General features: G+C 40.7%; 2 protein-coding genes across 2 annotated transcripts; one reads left to right on the top strand and one right to left on the bottom strand.

Annotated features, from left to right (window-relative positions):
• Nucleotides 1–225: 225 nt before the first annotated feature.
• Nucleotides 226–4791, bottom strand: hsp90aa1.1 (heat shock protein 90, alpha (cytosolic), class A member 1, tandem duplicate 1). Its single transcript, XM_085247471.1, has 12 exons — nt 4663–4791; nt 4467–4569; nt 3502–3651; nt 3017–3383; nt 2795–2928; nt 2371–2676; nt 2119–2284; nt 1803–1993; nt 1539–1686; nt 1177–1445; nt 728–1061; nt 226–630 (listed from the first exon to the last, which is right to left on the bottom strand). Exons 3-12 carry the CDS (start codon nt 3649–3651, stop codon nt 521–523), a joined length of 2175 nt encoding a protein of 724 aa, XP_085103597.1. The 5' UTR covers nt 4467–4569; nt 4663–4791; the 3' UTR covers nt 226–520.
• Nucleotides 4792–6765: 1974 nt separating this feature from the next.
• On the top strand, nt 6766–15481 carry wdr20b (WD repeat domain 20b). The gene is made up of 4 exons (XM_085247305.1): nt 6766–7062; nt 9594–9776; nt 11901–13307; nt 13664–15481. Exons 1-4 carry the CDS (start codon nt 6814–6816, stop codon nt 13718–13720), a joined length of 1896 nt encoding a protein of 631 aa, XP_085103431.1. The 5' UTR covers nt 6766–6813; the 3' UTR covers nt 13721–15481.
• Nucleotides 15482–15677: the final 196 nt, after the last annotated feature.

Raw genomic sequence — 15677 nt, 5'->3', positions numbered from 1 at the left:
GCCTAATGAGTAAGGCATGTGAGAGCAGAAACTAAAATGAACCATGCTGTATTCACTGAAAACTCCAGAATACATGATAAATCAAACGATGTAATTGATAAATGTAAGCCAGCTGTATAATGCGCTTCTCTAATACAACTTTTCACCTTTCAGTATTATTGTTTGCAGGAAGCAAGAACAGGTGATAAAATAAAGTGCAGTAGATCAATAAAAAGTGACAGGTGTCATTTTTAAAATATATTTTATTACAAATTTGATTGCTTTTCATAAAAAATGTTACAAAAGAGATACAAGTCAAACCCCCAGTGACTCAATAATACTCTTAGTGATTGTCAGAAGTTTTACAAGTGGCTGATACAATATAAACTAAAGCCACTGTGGTCTGTATTAATTCCATCAACTTTTTCTGACTAGCACATTGTTTACTAACAGAAATTCTGCTAAAAAATAATGTACATTTAAATTAGGAACATAAATTACAAAAATAAAAATGAAAGCCAGAAAAAGTCTAGTAAATAATTTAGTCAACTTCCTCCATTCTTGATGTGTCATCGTCGCCTTCCAAGACTGGCATATCTTCATCAGTGGGCTGAATTATGTCTTCAACTGCAGAATCATCATCATCAATTCCTGTGTATAGAAATACAGCCATTAAAAAACAAATTCCTCAATTAATGTATAATAACCTAACTACTACCTGAATGTTTAAAGGAAAAGATATACATACCAAGACCAAGTTTGATCATTCTGTAGATGCGGTTAGCATGTGTCTGTGGGTCTTCCAGTGTGAATCCTGAGGAGAGCAGAGCGGTCTCGAACAGGAGAATGACCAGGTCCTTCACAGCTTTGTCGTTCTTGTCAGCCTCTGCCTTCTCCCTCAAGGTCTCAATGATTGGATGCGAGGGATTAATCTCAAGGTGCTTCTTTGCAGTCATGTAGCCCAAGGTGGAGTTGTCTCTCAGTGCCTGAGACTTCATGATCCTCTCCATGTTTGCCGTCCATCCATAGGTGCTGGTGACAATGCAGCAAGGGGAAGCAACCAAACGGTTTGAAACCACAACCTGTCAGGATAGAAATTCAGTATTTTTAGTATGTTTGAACACAGTCAAGCCAACTTCCCATCCCTAACAATGTTAACTAAAATAACTGTATCATTTTCTGAAGGAGAAAAATTACCTTTTCAATCTTCTTGTCAAGGATGTCCTTCATGATCTTGCAGAGGTCCTCAAACTTAGTCTTGAGCTCTTCCTGCTTCTTCTTCTCCTCCTCATCCTCAGGCAGCTCCAGGCCTTCCTTGGTTACTGAAACCAAGTTCTTGCCATCATACTCCTTCAGCTGCTGGACACAGTACTCATCGATGGGCTCAATCATGTAGATGACCTCCAGGCCAGCTTTGCGAAGACGCTCCACAAAGGCAGAGTTGGCAACCTGGTCTTTGGTCTCACCTGTTAAAGTTATTTCAATATGGTGTTTAATGAACTTAAACTACTGGGGAATACTTGAAAACAAAGGAAAATAAACCACACTGAATAACTTACCAGTGATGTAGTAGATGTGCTTCTGGTTATCCTTCATACGAGAGACATAGTCCTTGAGGGAAACCATTTCATCTCCAGAGGCTGAGGTGTAGTAGCGGAGCAGCTCAGACAGTTTCTTCCTGTTCTGGGAGTCTTCATGGATTCCAAGCTAAACATAAAAAAACAGCGTGTCATTTCGTGGTATTAAAATCCATGCAAGATGATTGGTATCAGACATTTTTTCTGAAGTTTTAGAGTTGAAGAAATTCAGATGGATGAACCTACCTTGATGTTCTTGGAGAACTGCTCATAGAACTTCTTGTAGTTGTCCTTGTCCTCAGCCAGTTCTGAGAAAAGCTCCATGCACTTCTTGACCAGGTTCTTGCGGATGACCTTCAGGATCTTGCTCTGCTGCAGCATCTCTCTGGAGATGTTCAGTGGCAGGTCCTCAGAGTCCACCACACCCTTGATGAAATCTGAGTAGGGAAAATAAACTGGTCAGCTTCCCAAAGCCAGGAGTTGAGTTCCAAAAACAATTACTAATAACTATGAATTTTGAGAGAATGCGTCAAGATTTATGCGTTACTTCATTGTTACTTACTGAGGTATTCTGGGATCAGTTCTTCACAGTTGTCCATGATGAAGACCCTGCGCACATAAAGCTTGATGTTGTTTCTCTTTCTCTTGTTTTCAAAGAGGTCAAATGCAGCTCTTCTGGGTACAAAGAGCAAGGCGCGGAACTCCAGCTGGCCTTCCACTGAGAAATGCTGCGGGGGTAGATATGTATTAATTAGCATAACATTATTGCAACTGGTGTTGGTAAATATGATCATCACAAGAAGATTTAGCTTACCTTCACAGCCAGGTGGTCCTCCCAGTCATTGGTAAGACTCTTGTAGAACTCGCCATACTCTTCATTGGTGATGTCATCAGGGTTACGGGTCCAGATAGGCTTGGTCTTGTTGAGCTCCTGGGCATCAATGTACTTCTCCTTGACCTTCTTCTTCCTCTTGTTCTTGCCATCCTTTGTATCTTCATCCTCATCAGAGCCAACGTCCTCAATCTTAGGTTTGTCCTTGTCCTCAGCAGCCTCCTTCTCAACCTCCTCTTCCTTTTCTCCCTCCTCCAGGTCTACTTCCTTCTCTCTTGTCTTCTCCACCTTAAATATGCAAAGGCATATTTACATTTTGCTTTGCCATGCCATTATCACAGTCAATGTGTGGTTATTATCAAGTATTGATTGAATAATTGTTCTTACTGTGTAATTAAAAACTTACAAAAAGTGTGATGGGATAGCCAATGAACTGTGAGTGCTTCTTCACAACTTCTTTGACGCGTTTCTCCTCGCAGTACTCTGTCTGGTCTTCCTTGAGGTGAAGGATCACTTTTGTGCCTCTGCCAATTGGCTCTCCTAAAATCAACAACAAAATTAGAACCGTGGCAGACAGGGTTAAAATGACTGATTCAATTGTTCTGTAAATGAGGGGACTAAGACATACCTGTATCAGGCCTGACTGTGAATGAGCCTCCAGCTGCAGACTCCCACACATACTGCTCGTCATCGTTGTGCTTGGTAATGACTGTCACCTTCTCAGCTACCAGGTAGGCAGAGTAAAAACCCACACCAAACTGACCGATCATGGAGATATCAGCCCCAGCTTGCAGAGCCTCCATGAAAGCCTTGGTGCCGGACTTTGCGATTGTGCCCAGGTTGTTGATCAGGTCAGCTTTGGTCATGCCGATACCTGTGTCAAGGAGGGTCAGGGTGCGAGCATGCAGATCAGGCCTGATTTCAATCTTCAGGTCCTTGCAGGACTCAAGTTTGGTGGGATCCGTCAAGCTTTCATATCTGATTTTATCCAAGGCCTGCCGAGAATAGATAACTCAATTAAAATACTTTTTTTTGGCAAAAAATTTAAGGGCTTGTTTTACATTAAAAAAAAAAAAAAGGAAAACATGATGCGGAAGTGTTTATTTCCCTTACATCTGAGGAGTTGGAGATGAGCTCCCTAAGGAAGATCTCTTTATTTGAGTAGAAAGTGTTGATAATAAGGGACATCAGCTGAGCAATTTCAGCCTGGAAGGCAAAGGTCTCCACCTCCTCCTCCATAATGTGTGCAGAGCTCTCAGGCATCTAAAGGGGGAGAACATATTGGGTAACATTTTTCAGAAAAACAAAATTGAAATTGTACCTCTATATTTTTTGTGTTTTCAAATAATTATATTTTCACCTGTAGTTTAAATTTATTTACTCTGAACTTCTTCGGTTACGTTTTTCTCAGGCAGCCACATGGCCTGCTGATACGCACATGTTCCTTCTGTCAATCAGAGAACTGGCATTTTTGGGGGGGGGGGGGGGGGGGGGGCTAATGCTACTGCATATATTTTTTAGGCCTTCTAAGAACATTTCATAGATTAAACAAAAGCTTTAATCCAGAATCAATAATTCCTTTACAGTTTACTAAGCTAAGATGCAAATGTGCTGCATCAGCTGTTAGAATAGATTCTGAGAAGCCATTGGTCCCATACTTGGGTCACCTTGCTTGCCATGTGCTTCATGCCTGTAACAGTCCTACTTAGACACTGATAGAAAAGCACATACACTATACCATTCTGATTCTAACCGATAGTAAAGGTTAAAGTTAATTACATTATATCACAAAAGCACCCAATATACTGTAAAAAGAAAAAGTTGTTTTAAATTTTCTAATTCTTACCTTGAATTCTAATTCATACCTTGAATATAATCTTTATTTTTTGTTACTTTGTATAGTTAAATCAATCACTGAGCTTGATTTCTCTTCTTCAAGAGCTTCAAGTGTGTGCTTGGCTGCTGCTCCTGTGAGCAGTAAGTGTCTTGTGAATTAAATCACTCACTTTACATAAAACCGTGCAAGCACCCAGTATACTCTAAAATTGAAATGATTGTTGCATTGATTCCATTCTTACCTTAGATTTAATCTTTGTCTTCTGTCACCTTTAGTAGACAAATGTATCACTGAGCTTGATTTCTCTTCTTGGAGAACTTCAAGTGTGTGCTTCTCTGCTGCTCCTGTGGGCAGTAAGTCTCTCTTGGTTGTGTTCTAGTGAGCGTCTTCTGACTCTATGCAGACCACACGACATGACAACGTGTTTTTATACTTACGGGATGGTTTCTCGAAGCTCCCATTCAGAAGCTTCCAGATTGTATGTTCACTACAGTCAGGGGGGTGCTGAGGAATGGTCTGGAAGGGGGTTGCGATTGGGACATTGGCGCTCTAAAGTTGGTGTGCCCTTATAGGGTTGCAGAGTCACAAGGAGTGCCTGTCAGTCACAATGAGAGCTTCGCTGATAGCTTGTATAGCTGTTAGACAGCATAACCCAGCACCACAGCTGTGCATTGCCTTTGCCATCAGCAGCTGCCATGGTGCCCCACTGCACCCACATATGCTCATATTTAAAGCCATTTGGGATGCTGTTTGCAACTTGCTGTCCATTCACAGTTTAGATTAGGCATGTTAAATTCATTTCATTGTGGGACACATACAGCCCACTTTGATCTTCAGTGGGCTGGACCAGAGAAAGACATTTACCTAAACATTTAATCCCTGAGATGTCTTTAATGCAATTTTAACAGTGTGTCTCAATTTTTCCACATCACAAACACATTTAAAATGGACTTCTTGTAAAAGAAAAGAAAAGAAAAGAAAACTAATAAAAGAAAAAACAAAAAAAACAAAAAAAAACCCAAAACAAATTTATATAGTATATCACAGAAACAGGAACTTTTCTGCAATTTAATTGTTTATCTATTACTTAACTACTTTCGTATAATATGAATGGCTATGGGGGAGATTTTTATCAATAGGAAAAGTTGTAAAAACTAATGAAAATACAGTCAAAAGTTCAAAATCTGTGTACTCATTCACATTTCACAATCAGAGTGGTGTCTTTACTGGGCTGGGCCTGGTTTAGCTCATACCTTCATACACTTCTGAATTTGTTCTGGGCTATTAATAAATTTATTGATTAATACATTCACCAAACAGAAATTCTGGAGGGAAACCCATATGCTGCCTTATTTACACATCTATATATGCATATTGTCAGAGTTTAGATTACCTTTTCTTTATTTGCATAATGCATATTGCAGACCAACTTACTAGGAATGTCTAGAACTTTCCATTTAATTTCCTGATTTTCATTTGTGGATTGCAAACAGAATATGCCATCCAAAGTATTTGGTGATAGAGAGAGACTTATAGTGAAGCAAACTGAATTTTGACTATGCTCTGTGGCCATTGGCCAAACTTAAATTCTCGCAGAAATCATAAGCTTCCCTATAACACATTAATATGTGTATGCAAAGACACAGTGTGTTGATGAGAGCTTGTGATGGTTTAGCAAGAGGTTGCAAAAACCCATTCATCCCATAACACTTGGAATAGGCTGCACTTACATGTAAAAAATAATTAAAGTCAGACTTGTGTAAGACAGACGACTAGAATACTCTGGTCCGATCTGAGCGGTAATGGCTTTACTTACCAGAGGAGGGCAGTGTATCGCACTTTCTAGGGATCAGTTACATAATCTAAATGTTTCCAGTTGGTAGCAGACGTTACTAGAAGCTGAATACTCATGTACCTCAGTGTAAACTGATGAAAGAGAGAAGCCAAATTTCTCGGTGTTCCACTATTCTGTTTGAGTAAGACAGTGAGTCAGTCCTTTTTTTAATGAAATGGAAGAATGAGAATAATAGCAATGTTTCTGGAACTTAGTGCCAGAAGGTAGTTTTTACATCCTGGGATGGTTCTTACTTTGGTGCTTTGATTACAGAAGTGACCATGAGTTTCAGTCTTGGTTTTCTGTTTCAGAACTTTCTGTCTTTGCCTTGACTATGGAAGATTTTATTGCACAGAGAGATTTTCCCCCTTTGTTTTTATTTACTAATAATATTTATTTTTGTTTACTCTGTTTATACTCAATTGAAAGCTTTTTCACCATAGGTTTTCTTAAATTTACATAGAATTTTTATTTGTATTCATTCAAAATAAATATAATTTATTTATTGCTTTGGTGGTCCATAAAAGTTGTAAAAAAACATTGATTTTAGCAATAAAAAATATTAAATAACAGCGAGTTATTTTAAGTCGATGTGTTTATTGTTTAAATTAATCGCGTTTTACACGCGCATACACTTCTGTTTTTCTGCTGGACTCTATAATTCACTGTACGCATGGCTGCGACCGCAACGGTTCAACGCATGCGCTCTCGCTGACATCCGGGGCCAGGACAAGGATGAACGGCGATTTCCAAGATGGCGGCGGAGGGAGGAGGGAAGGAGATGAACGAAATTAAAACTCAGTTCACCACACGAGAAGGTGTCTACAAACTCCTCACGCACTCTGAATACAGCCGCCCGAACAGGGTGCCTTTCAACTCGCAGGGCTCCAATCCCGTCAAGGTCTCCTTCGTCAATGTAAACGACCAGTCCGGCAACGGCGACAGGATCTGTTTCAATGTGGGCCGGGAACTCTACTTTTATATCTACAAAGGCGTGAGAAAGGTAAACAGTACTGAGCGAGGAGGCAAAGTAACCGCTGTTCGGGAGCAGTCCGTTAATTTGACATATTTAAATGCGTTGCAAACCAGCTGTCAGCTCTCTCGGCTTCTGTTATTTAAGTGCGCAGATTATCAAGAGAAGGCCATGTAGCAAACCGAGCTAAGTTAGAGACTGATTAGCATTCTTAGCTAACATCGCCACAGTTGTTTTTGTTGTTGTTGTTGCTTCGATTAGATTTGTGCGCCCTCCAAGGTTCACTAGTTAATTCGGCGAAAAGCTGTGACATGAAATTACCCAGTGAACTGTGCTATACGAGAAAAGGCTTCTCCTGTTCTGTCATGTCATGTGGTGTTTGTTTATCCTCGTTTCTTTACGTGGAAAGTGCACCTCTACACTGTCGGTGGCAATACAGACAGGAAACAACTTTGTTGTTCCTGTTAAAGAAGCCACTGACTGCATGTAAGCTTTAGACTTTGTAAGCTGTGGGCATGGAAGTGAACAGTGTTGTTTTTCATGGTGTAATGATGTGTGCACGCTACTGTCAGGACTGGGTTGTGATGCAATGTGATCCACTGTTTAGGTTGCGTGCAGTGGTGATGTCATTGCAGCAAGACACGTTTAAGCAGAGATGGTGACTGTGACAGCGGTGATCATGCTGGTCATGTGCTTGACCCGTAAGCTGGGTGTAGCGGCCAAGCATCCTAATAAGGACTCACACTTGTGTTCGTGTTTTGGTTTTCCACGAAAACTCTAACATTGCATATTAACGTTAATGTTAGAGCTGTTCTTCTGTCGTCTTTAACAAAAGTAAAGTGCAAAGAGGAACACTTATTTTGGATAATTCTAAGTTAATATGGTGTACTACCCTGCAAAGGGCAACCTTTAGGTTTGAAAAGTTATGAAGTCTGTTATTTGACAGCAAGTTAAGCTACAGAATTGTGTGGTTCGATTTTACATTTTTTGAACCCTGAGGCTAGTGTTTGACGTTTCCTTATGATTAAAAAAATCTTCAAATTGACTGAGCAACCGTAAAACTGCAATGTCAAAACATTTAACAACACTGCTGTCTATGGAAAAGAGATCCTAGAGAAAATTTTCGAATAGTGATAAAAATGCTGATACTTTTGCTACTTAATCAAAACTGCAGGGAGTAAATATTAGCCATTATAACTGTTTGCCAGTAAACAGCAATGTTAACCTGTTGATACAACAAAATTGAACCAGAGTAAATGCTGCATTAGCTTTAGGGACAGCATTTGTATTCAGGTTCATTTTCCTGATGTAGGGAGGTCTCGGGTGGTTTTTAACATCAGCAATTCTCAAAACTTCCTCATCAAGTTTTGGAATCCCAGAGCACGGACTGAACTAGTGCAGCCACACACACACACACACACACACACAAAACCCCGTTCAGCTATCTTAGTGAGGACCTTCATTGACATAATGGTTTCCCTAGCCATTTATCCTAACCCCAACCATTAAAAATGATGCCTAACTCTAACCCTTACCCTAAACCTAACCATAGCCTAATTGTAACCCTGACACTAAAACCACATTTTGAGCCTCAAAAAGGCCTTCAAACTTGTGAGGACCAGTGTGTGTGTCCTTACAAGTGACTGTTGGTTCTCACAAGTATAGTAGAATGCAGATTTCGGTCCTCACAAAGATAGCTAACATAGATGGATAACACACACATTACAAGGTGAAGGCCTGACTATCTCAATTATTTTGGGGTTAAATGTCTTGTTCAAAGACCCAGTGATGTGCATGAAGAAGGAGCTAATGGTCAAACCACTAATCTTACAATCAATGGGATTGCCACTTAACATCTCAAAGTTTTTCAGCCATATACAGGACAGTGGGTAAAAGAAATTGAAGCACAGCAACACATTTTGCACAGTTTCAGATTAGTGACAGATAGATCAAAATCACCATTTTGTCTGTTGACAAAAGTGAGTAAAACATTTGTCACCTGAAACCCTAACCAGGGTATGTCAGGATGACAAGTCACAGTGAGTTGTTGTACATAAAGTTTATTGTTCAAGGATTAGACAGATCCACTGCAAACAGTTGGGATCAAGCAAGTTTTGTTTGAGGTATTTATTTCTCTTTAAACTTAATATTAGCAGCTGAACATCCCTGGTAATATGTCTTCTGTGTCTAACCCAGGTGGAATATGAAGCATCCTTGTATAAATGATTTATGACAGTCTAGCCACAGCATCATCGTAGCACTTGTATTGTCAGGCAGCCATAGATGCTTATTTTATCTCATTTTATTTTGAGCTGCCTTTTTGACAACACTGATACCTTTAGAAGCGTTGCAACTCCTAACCTTTCTCTCTGACTTGTTTTATGCCCCAAAATAGACCTGAAGAAAGCGATAGACATGAAGCTATCACAAATGTTAGATTTGCATTAGTCAGGCTTTGTTGCTCTTTCTTTCTATTTCGGAATAATGACTTTCTACATGTAACAACATATCACAGTTTCTTTAATTTATTTTTAGTCATGTCAATGTGTTTGTAATTGCAGGCTGCTGATCTTAGTAAGCCCATAGACAAGAGGATATACAAAGGAACGCAGCCTACGTGCCATGACTTCAACCCCCTCACAGCTACAGCAGAGAGTGTCTCTCTGCTGGTGGGCTTCTCAGCTGGCCAGGTGCAGCTCATAGACCCAATAAAGAAGGAAACCAGCAAACTCTTCAATGAGGAGGTGGGTAGCAGTTATCATTGTTTTGAAGACAACTTGCCTCTCTTGAGCCTTGTACTATGAAGAAGGATTTGAGGCTTAGTAATGTAACTTCGGGTTTAACCCTGGATTTTCAGTGTTCCAAATGTGGTCCACTACTTACCAGGGTACATCGCCAACATAATTTGTACCATAGACCTAATCTGCTCTACAGGTTATGTTTGACGTAAGAGATAAACAGGTATGTTCAGTTTTCTGGAATGAAGCATCACCATTCCTGGATGATCCTTGTGATCCAAGTGTGTAGATAGTTAAAGGTTGTAAAAAAAAATAAAAGAAAATCTAAAGTCTTTGTTTTTCTCTGGTGAGCATTAGTAATAAATATAAATTCTTCCTTTTGTCCAAGCTATCTGTAAGTCATTTTAAAACTTTTATTGTACTTTGAATAGACTAAACTTTATTAATATTGCTTTTTCAGTCTAGCTGGCCAAAGAAGATGAAGCTCACACATAATCAAGCAGCATCATGAATGCTTCGAAACAAAGGAACTTTATTTTTGGTTTATGAAGAGTTTCCCCTCTCATCGAAGAGGTTTCGTAAAATTCTAAAACAACTCATGGAGAATCTCAATGACTTAATCCCTAGTGGGGGTTGTCCTGAGGTCTTGTGAGCCATTGTTAATTATGTGAGTTGTCACATGAGCCAAGGTGTGAAACAAGGCTTTGGTCATTATTGTAATCAGGGCCAAGGTGGGAATCCTCTATGAGTCTTTGCCTCACTTTATCATAATATGAGGTATTTGGTGTTGTCCTGTCCTTTTCCTGTTGAGGTGGCTCTGTTATGTTGTGTAATGCATTTGTGGAGTGAGTGTTTGGTTCCTCCCATGTAAAAATCTGAACACTGCTTACTGAATTACACTGTGTTGTTTAGCTTATGTTAGAGTATTTTAGCCTTGGAATGTGCCAGTTTTTGTCTTGAGGGTTTTCCATGGTGAAACGTGTACTAGGATGTTAATGGTTGGAGAACATTTTTTGGAACTTATCTAAAAAAACTTGCCACATACTGGACAACAGTGTATTTCCCTTTGTTGTTCTCTATCCCTGGTGGATGTCTGAGGTTTGTTCTGGTGCATTTATTCTCATATTAATAAGGTGTCTCCAAAAGTTGATTCTGTTCATCTGGACGTAGCGTTTTCAGTGGGAGAAACGCTTCATCACTGATTAAAGTAGCTTCTTCAGTCTCAGCTGACTGCAGGTTTCCCCAATCTTATAAACAGTACATTTGCATAATGACTGAAACGACCTCCCAGCCCATTGTTCCTTCAGTGGGCTGGTTTCAGTCATTATGCAGGCTTCTGCTTTATAGGTTTTCTATTGTGACACAGGTGTCATCTGCCCATCTGATCTCTGAAGGCGATCAGACAGTGTTACTTTTCACTTCCTCTATGCAAAAATTGGTTACACTGGGGAAGCCATGGCGCATATTTAGTCTGTAGCAACCTTCATATTTGAATTATATGGTGGCTCATTTTCACAAACCACAAAAGATACCAGTTGCCTTCTTCTCAAGCAGTCCAGACTCCCATGACCTGGACATTCTCTGACTGAGATAACTACATAGACATATTTAGATGACTCTTTTTTTTTTTTATTGTACTTTTGTCTCAAACACACAAACTCTCTGGTGTAATAGCTTTAGCCCTGATGCGCATGTGTGTGCGAGTGTGTGTTCATGCACGTGTTAGTTTAATTTTTAAGCCTCTATTATGTCTTTAAAATCTATTTTTATAATACCATAGTGTATATCACTCTGCTTCCCTTAGTCTTACCCCATTTCTGATTGGTCATATTCTTTCATATGAACATCCTCATAGCTAGATCGAGAAACCTGACTTAGCATGTTGTTAATCACCTTTGTGTGACCCCTTAGCTTGACTGCTGATTTTGGGGTAAGTGGTGACAAATAGAAAAAAGGTGTCATGGATATGATGAACTTTCCTTGTACAGGCTCCCAATAATATGTTTATCAGAATCAGAATACTTTATTAATCCTTAAAGAAATTGTGTTTATGTTTGATCTAGTCCACTAGCTGACCTGTCTCCTTGTTTTTTGCTTTGTTTTTCCTTTTTTCTATTCTTCTCTTTCCAGAGACTTATCGACAAGTCGAGAGTAACATGTGTGCGATGGGTTCCTGGTTCAGAGAGCCTGTTTCTTGTGGCTCACTCCAGTGGCAGCATGTACTTGTACAATGTGGAAAACACCTGTGGCACCACAGCACCTCACTACCAGCTCCTTAAGCAGGGTGAAAATTATGCTGTGCATACCTGCAAGAGCAAATCGGCTCGTAACCCTTTACTGCGGTGGACAGTGGGCGAAGGGGCGCTCAATGAGTTTGCTTTCTCCCCAGATGGAAAGTTTCTAGCTTGTGCGAGCCAGGATGGCTTCCTGCGGGTTTTTGGCTTTGATGCCGCAGAGCTACACGGAACTATGAAGAGCTACTTCGGTGGCTTACTGTGCGTGTGCTGGAGCCCCGATGGACGGTATATTGTGGCAGGAGGGGAGGACGACCTGGTGACGGTTTGGTCATTTTTGGACTGTAGAGTCATTGCACGAGGGCATGGCCACAAGTCATGGGTGAGCGTGGTGGCGTTTGACCACTGTACCACCAGTGTTGAGGATGGCGACTTGCCTGCGGAGTTTAGTGGCAGCGACGAGGACTTTCACGAGCAGAATCACTTCAGTGCAGGCAGAGACAGAGCAAACAGTTCTCATTCTCGGCTTTCTAAGAGAAACTCTACGGACAGTAGACCGGTTAGTGTGACCTACAGATTTGGCTCAGTGGGACAGGACACCCAGCTGTGCCTGTGGGATCTCACAGAGGACATTCTCTTCCCTCACCTCCCTTTGTCCCGCACTCGAACACACACTAATGTTATGAGTGCCACAAGCCCTCCAGCAACAGGACAACCTCCTTCTACTCTGTCCACGACCACCAGTTCCGGTGGCACCAACAGTAAAGACAATTTGAGCAATAGTAGCACTAGCGGCAACCCAACTAACTCCCTCCCCGGCACCTTGCCTCGGTCCAATAGCTTGCCTCACTCCTCAAATCCAGCGGGGGGCAGCACCCCCAACAGTAACACAGGCAGCAGCAACAGCAGCAGCAGCACCACCGCCACAACCAAGGCCAACAGCATCATTGACAGCGCTTTCATCGCCACCAGCGTCAGCAAGTTTGCAACACTGTCGTTACACGACTCGCGGAAGGAGCGCCACGAGAAGGACCACAAGAGAAACCACAGCATGGGTCACATCAGCAGCAAGAGCAGCGACAAGCTAAACCAGCTCAGCTCGTCAAAGATGGCGAAAGCTGACGCTGCTAAGACTTTAGGCACTACTCTGTGCCCACGCATGGAGGAGGTGCCGCTCCTGGAACCGCTGGTGTGCAAAAAGATAGCTCACGAAAGACTCACTGTGTTAATCTTCCTGGAGGACTGTCTGGTAACAGCCTGTCAGGAGGGTTTCGTTTGCACCTGGGCTAGGCCTGGGAAAGTGGTGAGTGACGGGCCTCATGAGAATACTCTCTTGTGACACTTTAAAGTTATGTTTTGTTGTTGTTGTTGTTGTTGTTGTTGTTGTTTTGTTTTTGAGTAATTCTTGCATTCAGGAGCAGTTGGGTTTGGGTTTGTTTGGGTTTGAGTTCACACCTCATATATATCTATCTATCTATCGCTCTATATATATATATATATATATATATTATAAACCTGCATCATTTTTGATTATAAATAGGACAGTTTGTTTAAAAAAAAAAAAGAGAGCGCAAACCTCACGGCCTCACTGTTCTACCTCTCGTGTTACATTTGAGTAAAAACCTTTATTATCAATGTGTGTTATCTGTCTCTCCACAGGGATTGCTATCATCTCAAAACAACCCAGCCAATTCCCCCAGTGGAACAGTAGTATAGTCGATGCTGGTGCTGCTAATAACAGCTCCACGCAACAGAGACGTGGGGACGACCACGACCGAGGCCCTGCAGCGCTTCTTCACACACAGTCACACATCACATGACCTCGAGTGTTTCCTTTCATTCTCATCACTACAAGCACCCAGATGCTCTCTTTGTGTTACTGTTCATGTTAAGAATTTTGGCCAAGGCCAGAGTTAGAAACTTGACCCCCTTTGTTTTGTGTGTGTGTGTGCGCGTGCGCCTGTGTGGGGGAGGTGGAGTGGGTTTAAAGGGTTCTATTGGAAGTTAGATGGCAAGTTTTAAATCATCCAGGAGGCTTATGGGAAGGTTTGACTGGCTTCATTATTGCATCTATGCTCATATCAGAACGTGTCTAGTCTAACAATAACAAACTAATCCCCCAATCTCTTGTGCCTGTAAATCTTCAAAGACTAGATACGGTGTAAGCATTTGTGATGATGCCTCAACCTGACCTTTTTGTGTGGGTTTAATTAAATCCCTTTTTTTAAAAAAAAAAGAAAGAGATAAAATAAATGTAATATATTCACAGATAAAGGGAATAAGATGAGGAACTGTTTTGGAGCGACAGCAGCATATCCCCAAAGCGAAGTCTCTTATTTTTCACCTCCTGGGTGATTCCTTGTGCAGTCACGGTTGTCAAACACCTGCCCAAGAGAGACTGCCTTTTACTTCCTTTTGAAACGTTTTTAAGTCCGAGTTGTCAAACTCAGGAGTTTATTTGCACAGTTTTGTTTTTCTTTCATTCTTTTTCTTCCCTTGTATATTTTGAACTCATGAGGGTGGAACAAGTTTTTCAAAACGCTTTGAAAGCACTTGGGGAAACGGCTTGTTATCGTTCTGTCTCAACGCTGGATGCTGCAATCATAGTTTTTTATATAAAAAAAAATTGTTTGCACTTAATAGTTAGAGGAGTATGGCTTTACATTTTGGAGTGTGTAAGGACTCCTTGACAAGGTTGTTATATAAATAGAATTTAAAAAAACAAACTTTGTATCTATTGAGCATTTATTTTAATATTGTTTCGGATGAAATGGGCTCTGTAATATATGTAAATATTGTACATCAGTGATTTATGAGTGAAATGATCATATTACATTAATTGAAAATCCTCATTTCAGAAAATAGTGATATTTCTAATACAGAAAATCTATACCTAATATTAAAACAAATCTTGAATATGCAGGTGAAAATGTTTCTTTTCTGTTGTACATAGAGAAATTTCAGGTGTATTTTTATTAATGAAACGTTTGGTATAGGAAATGTCTATCCTTTTGTCTAACAGGTAGTGCTGAATGCTAGCTAGCCTGTCGCTGCAGATTCCTTTTACTATGTAGACAGGTAGGCGCAGAGGCAGTGGTCTATAATTCAGCCATCACTTCGAGCTCAGGTAAACCACAGGAAGACCAACGCTGGCATAGTTCTCCTCACCCATAGGCAGCAGTCCCATCCGTCATAATACTTGTGAAACTCACTTTAACAAATAAGACTGACAACATTGTTCTGCACACAGGACTGAAATCTGTGACTTCTGTTATATTGCCAGTAACTGATGCTGAACTTGTGAACAAACTTGACACTGTGTTGAATTACTAGCTGACATGCGTCAGCACTGGTGGTGTTGGGGGGTTAGGTGCTTGAGGTGAGGGGTGCTTTTTCAGGCACCCACACAGAACTAAGGATTTTAACAGTGGGAGCCTTTTCCTCCATGTGACGCCTATTAAAACAGCTTTGACAGACTACCTGTTCTGTTTGTGTTCACTGTTTATTTACACATGAAACTACGCGTTCATGCAACACTTATTAGTTGGACATGCACCTCCATGCTTTCTTCTGCCTGGATAAGCGGTCAGGCTCAATACAATGTGAATTTCTTACATTGTTAACCTTTACTTTTATCGCATAGCGAAAGAAGTATTACATTTTTTCACTACAT

Source organism: Mchenga conophoros, linkage group LG15, assembly GCF_057382185.1.
Source record: "Mchenga conophoros isolate Kocher_MC1m ecotype Shallow Benthic linkage group LG15, M_conophoros_male_GT1.1, whole genome shotgun sequence".
NCBI classification, from domain to species: domain Eukaryota; kingdom Metazoa; phylum Chordata; class Actinopteri; order Cichliformes; family Cichlidae; genus Mchenga; species Mchenga conophoros.
Note: the sequence above shows the minus strand (reverse complement) of the source record. Positions and strands in the feature narration are given on the sequence as shown.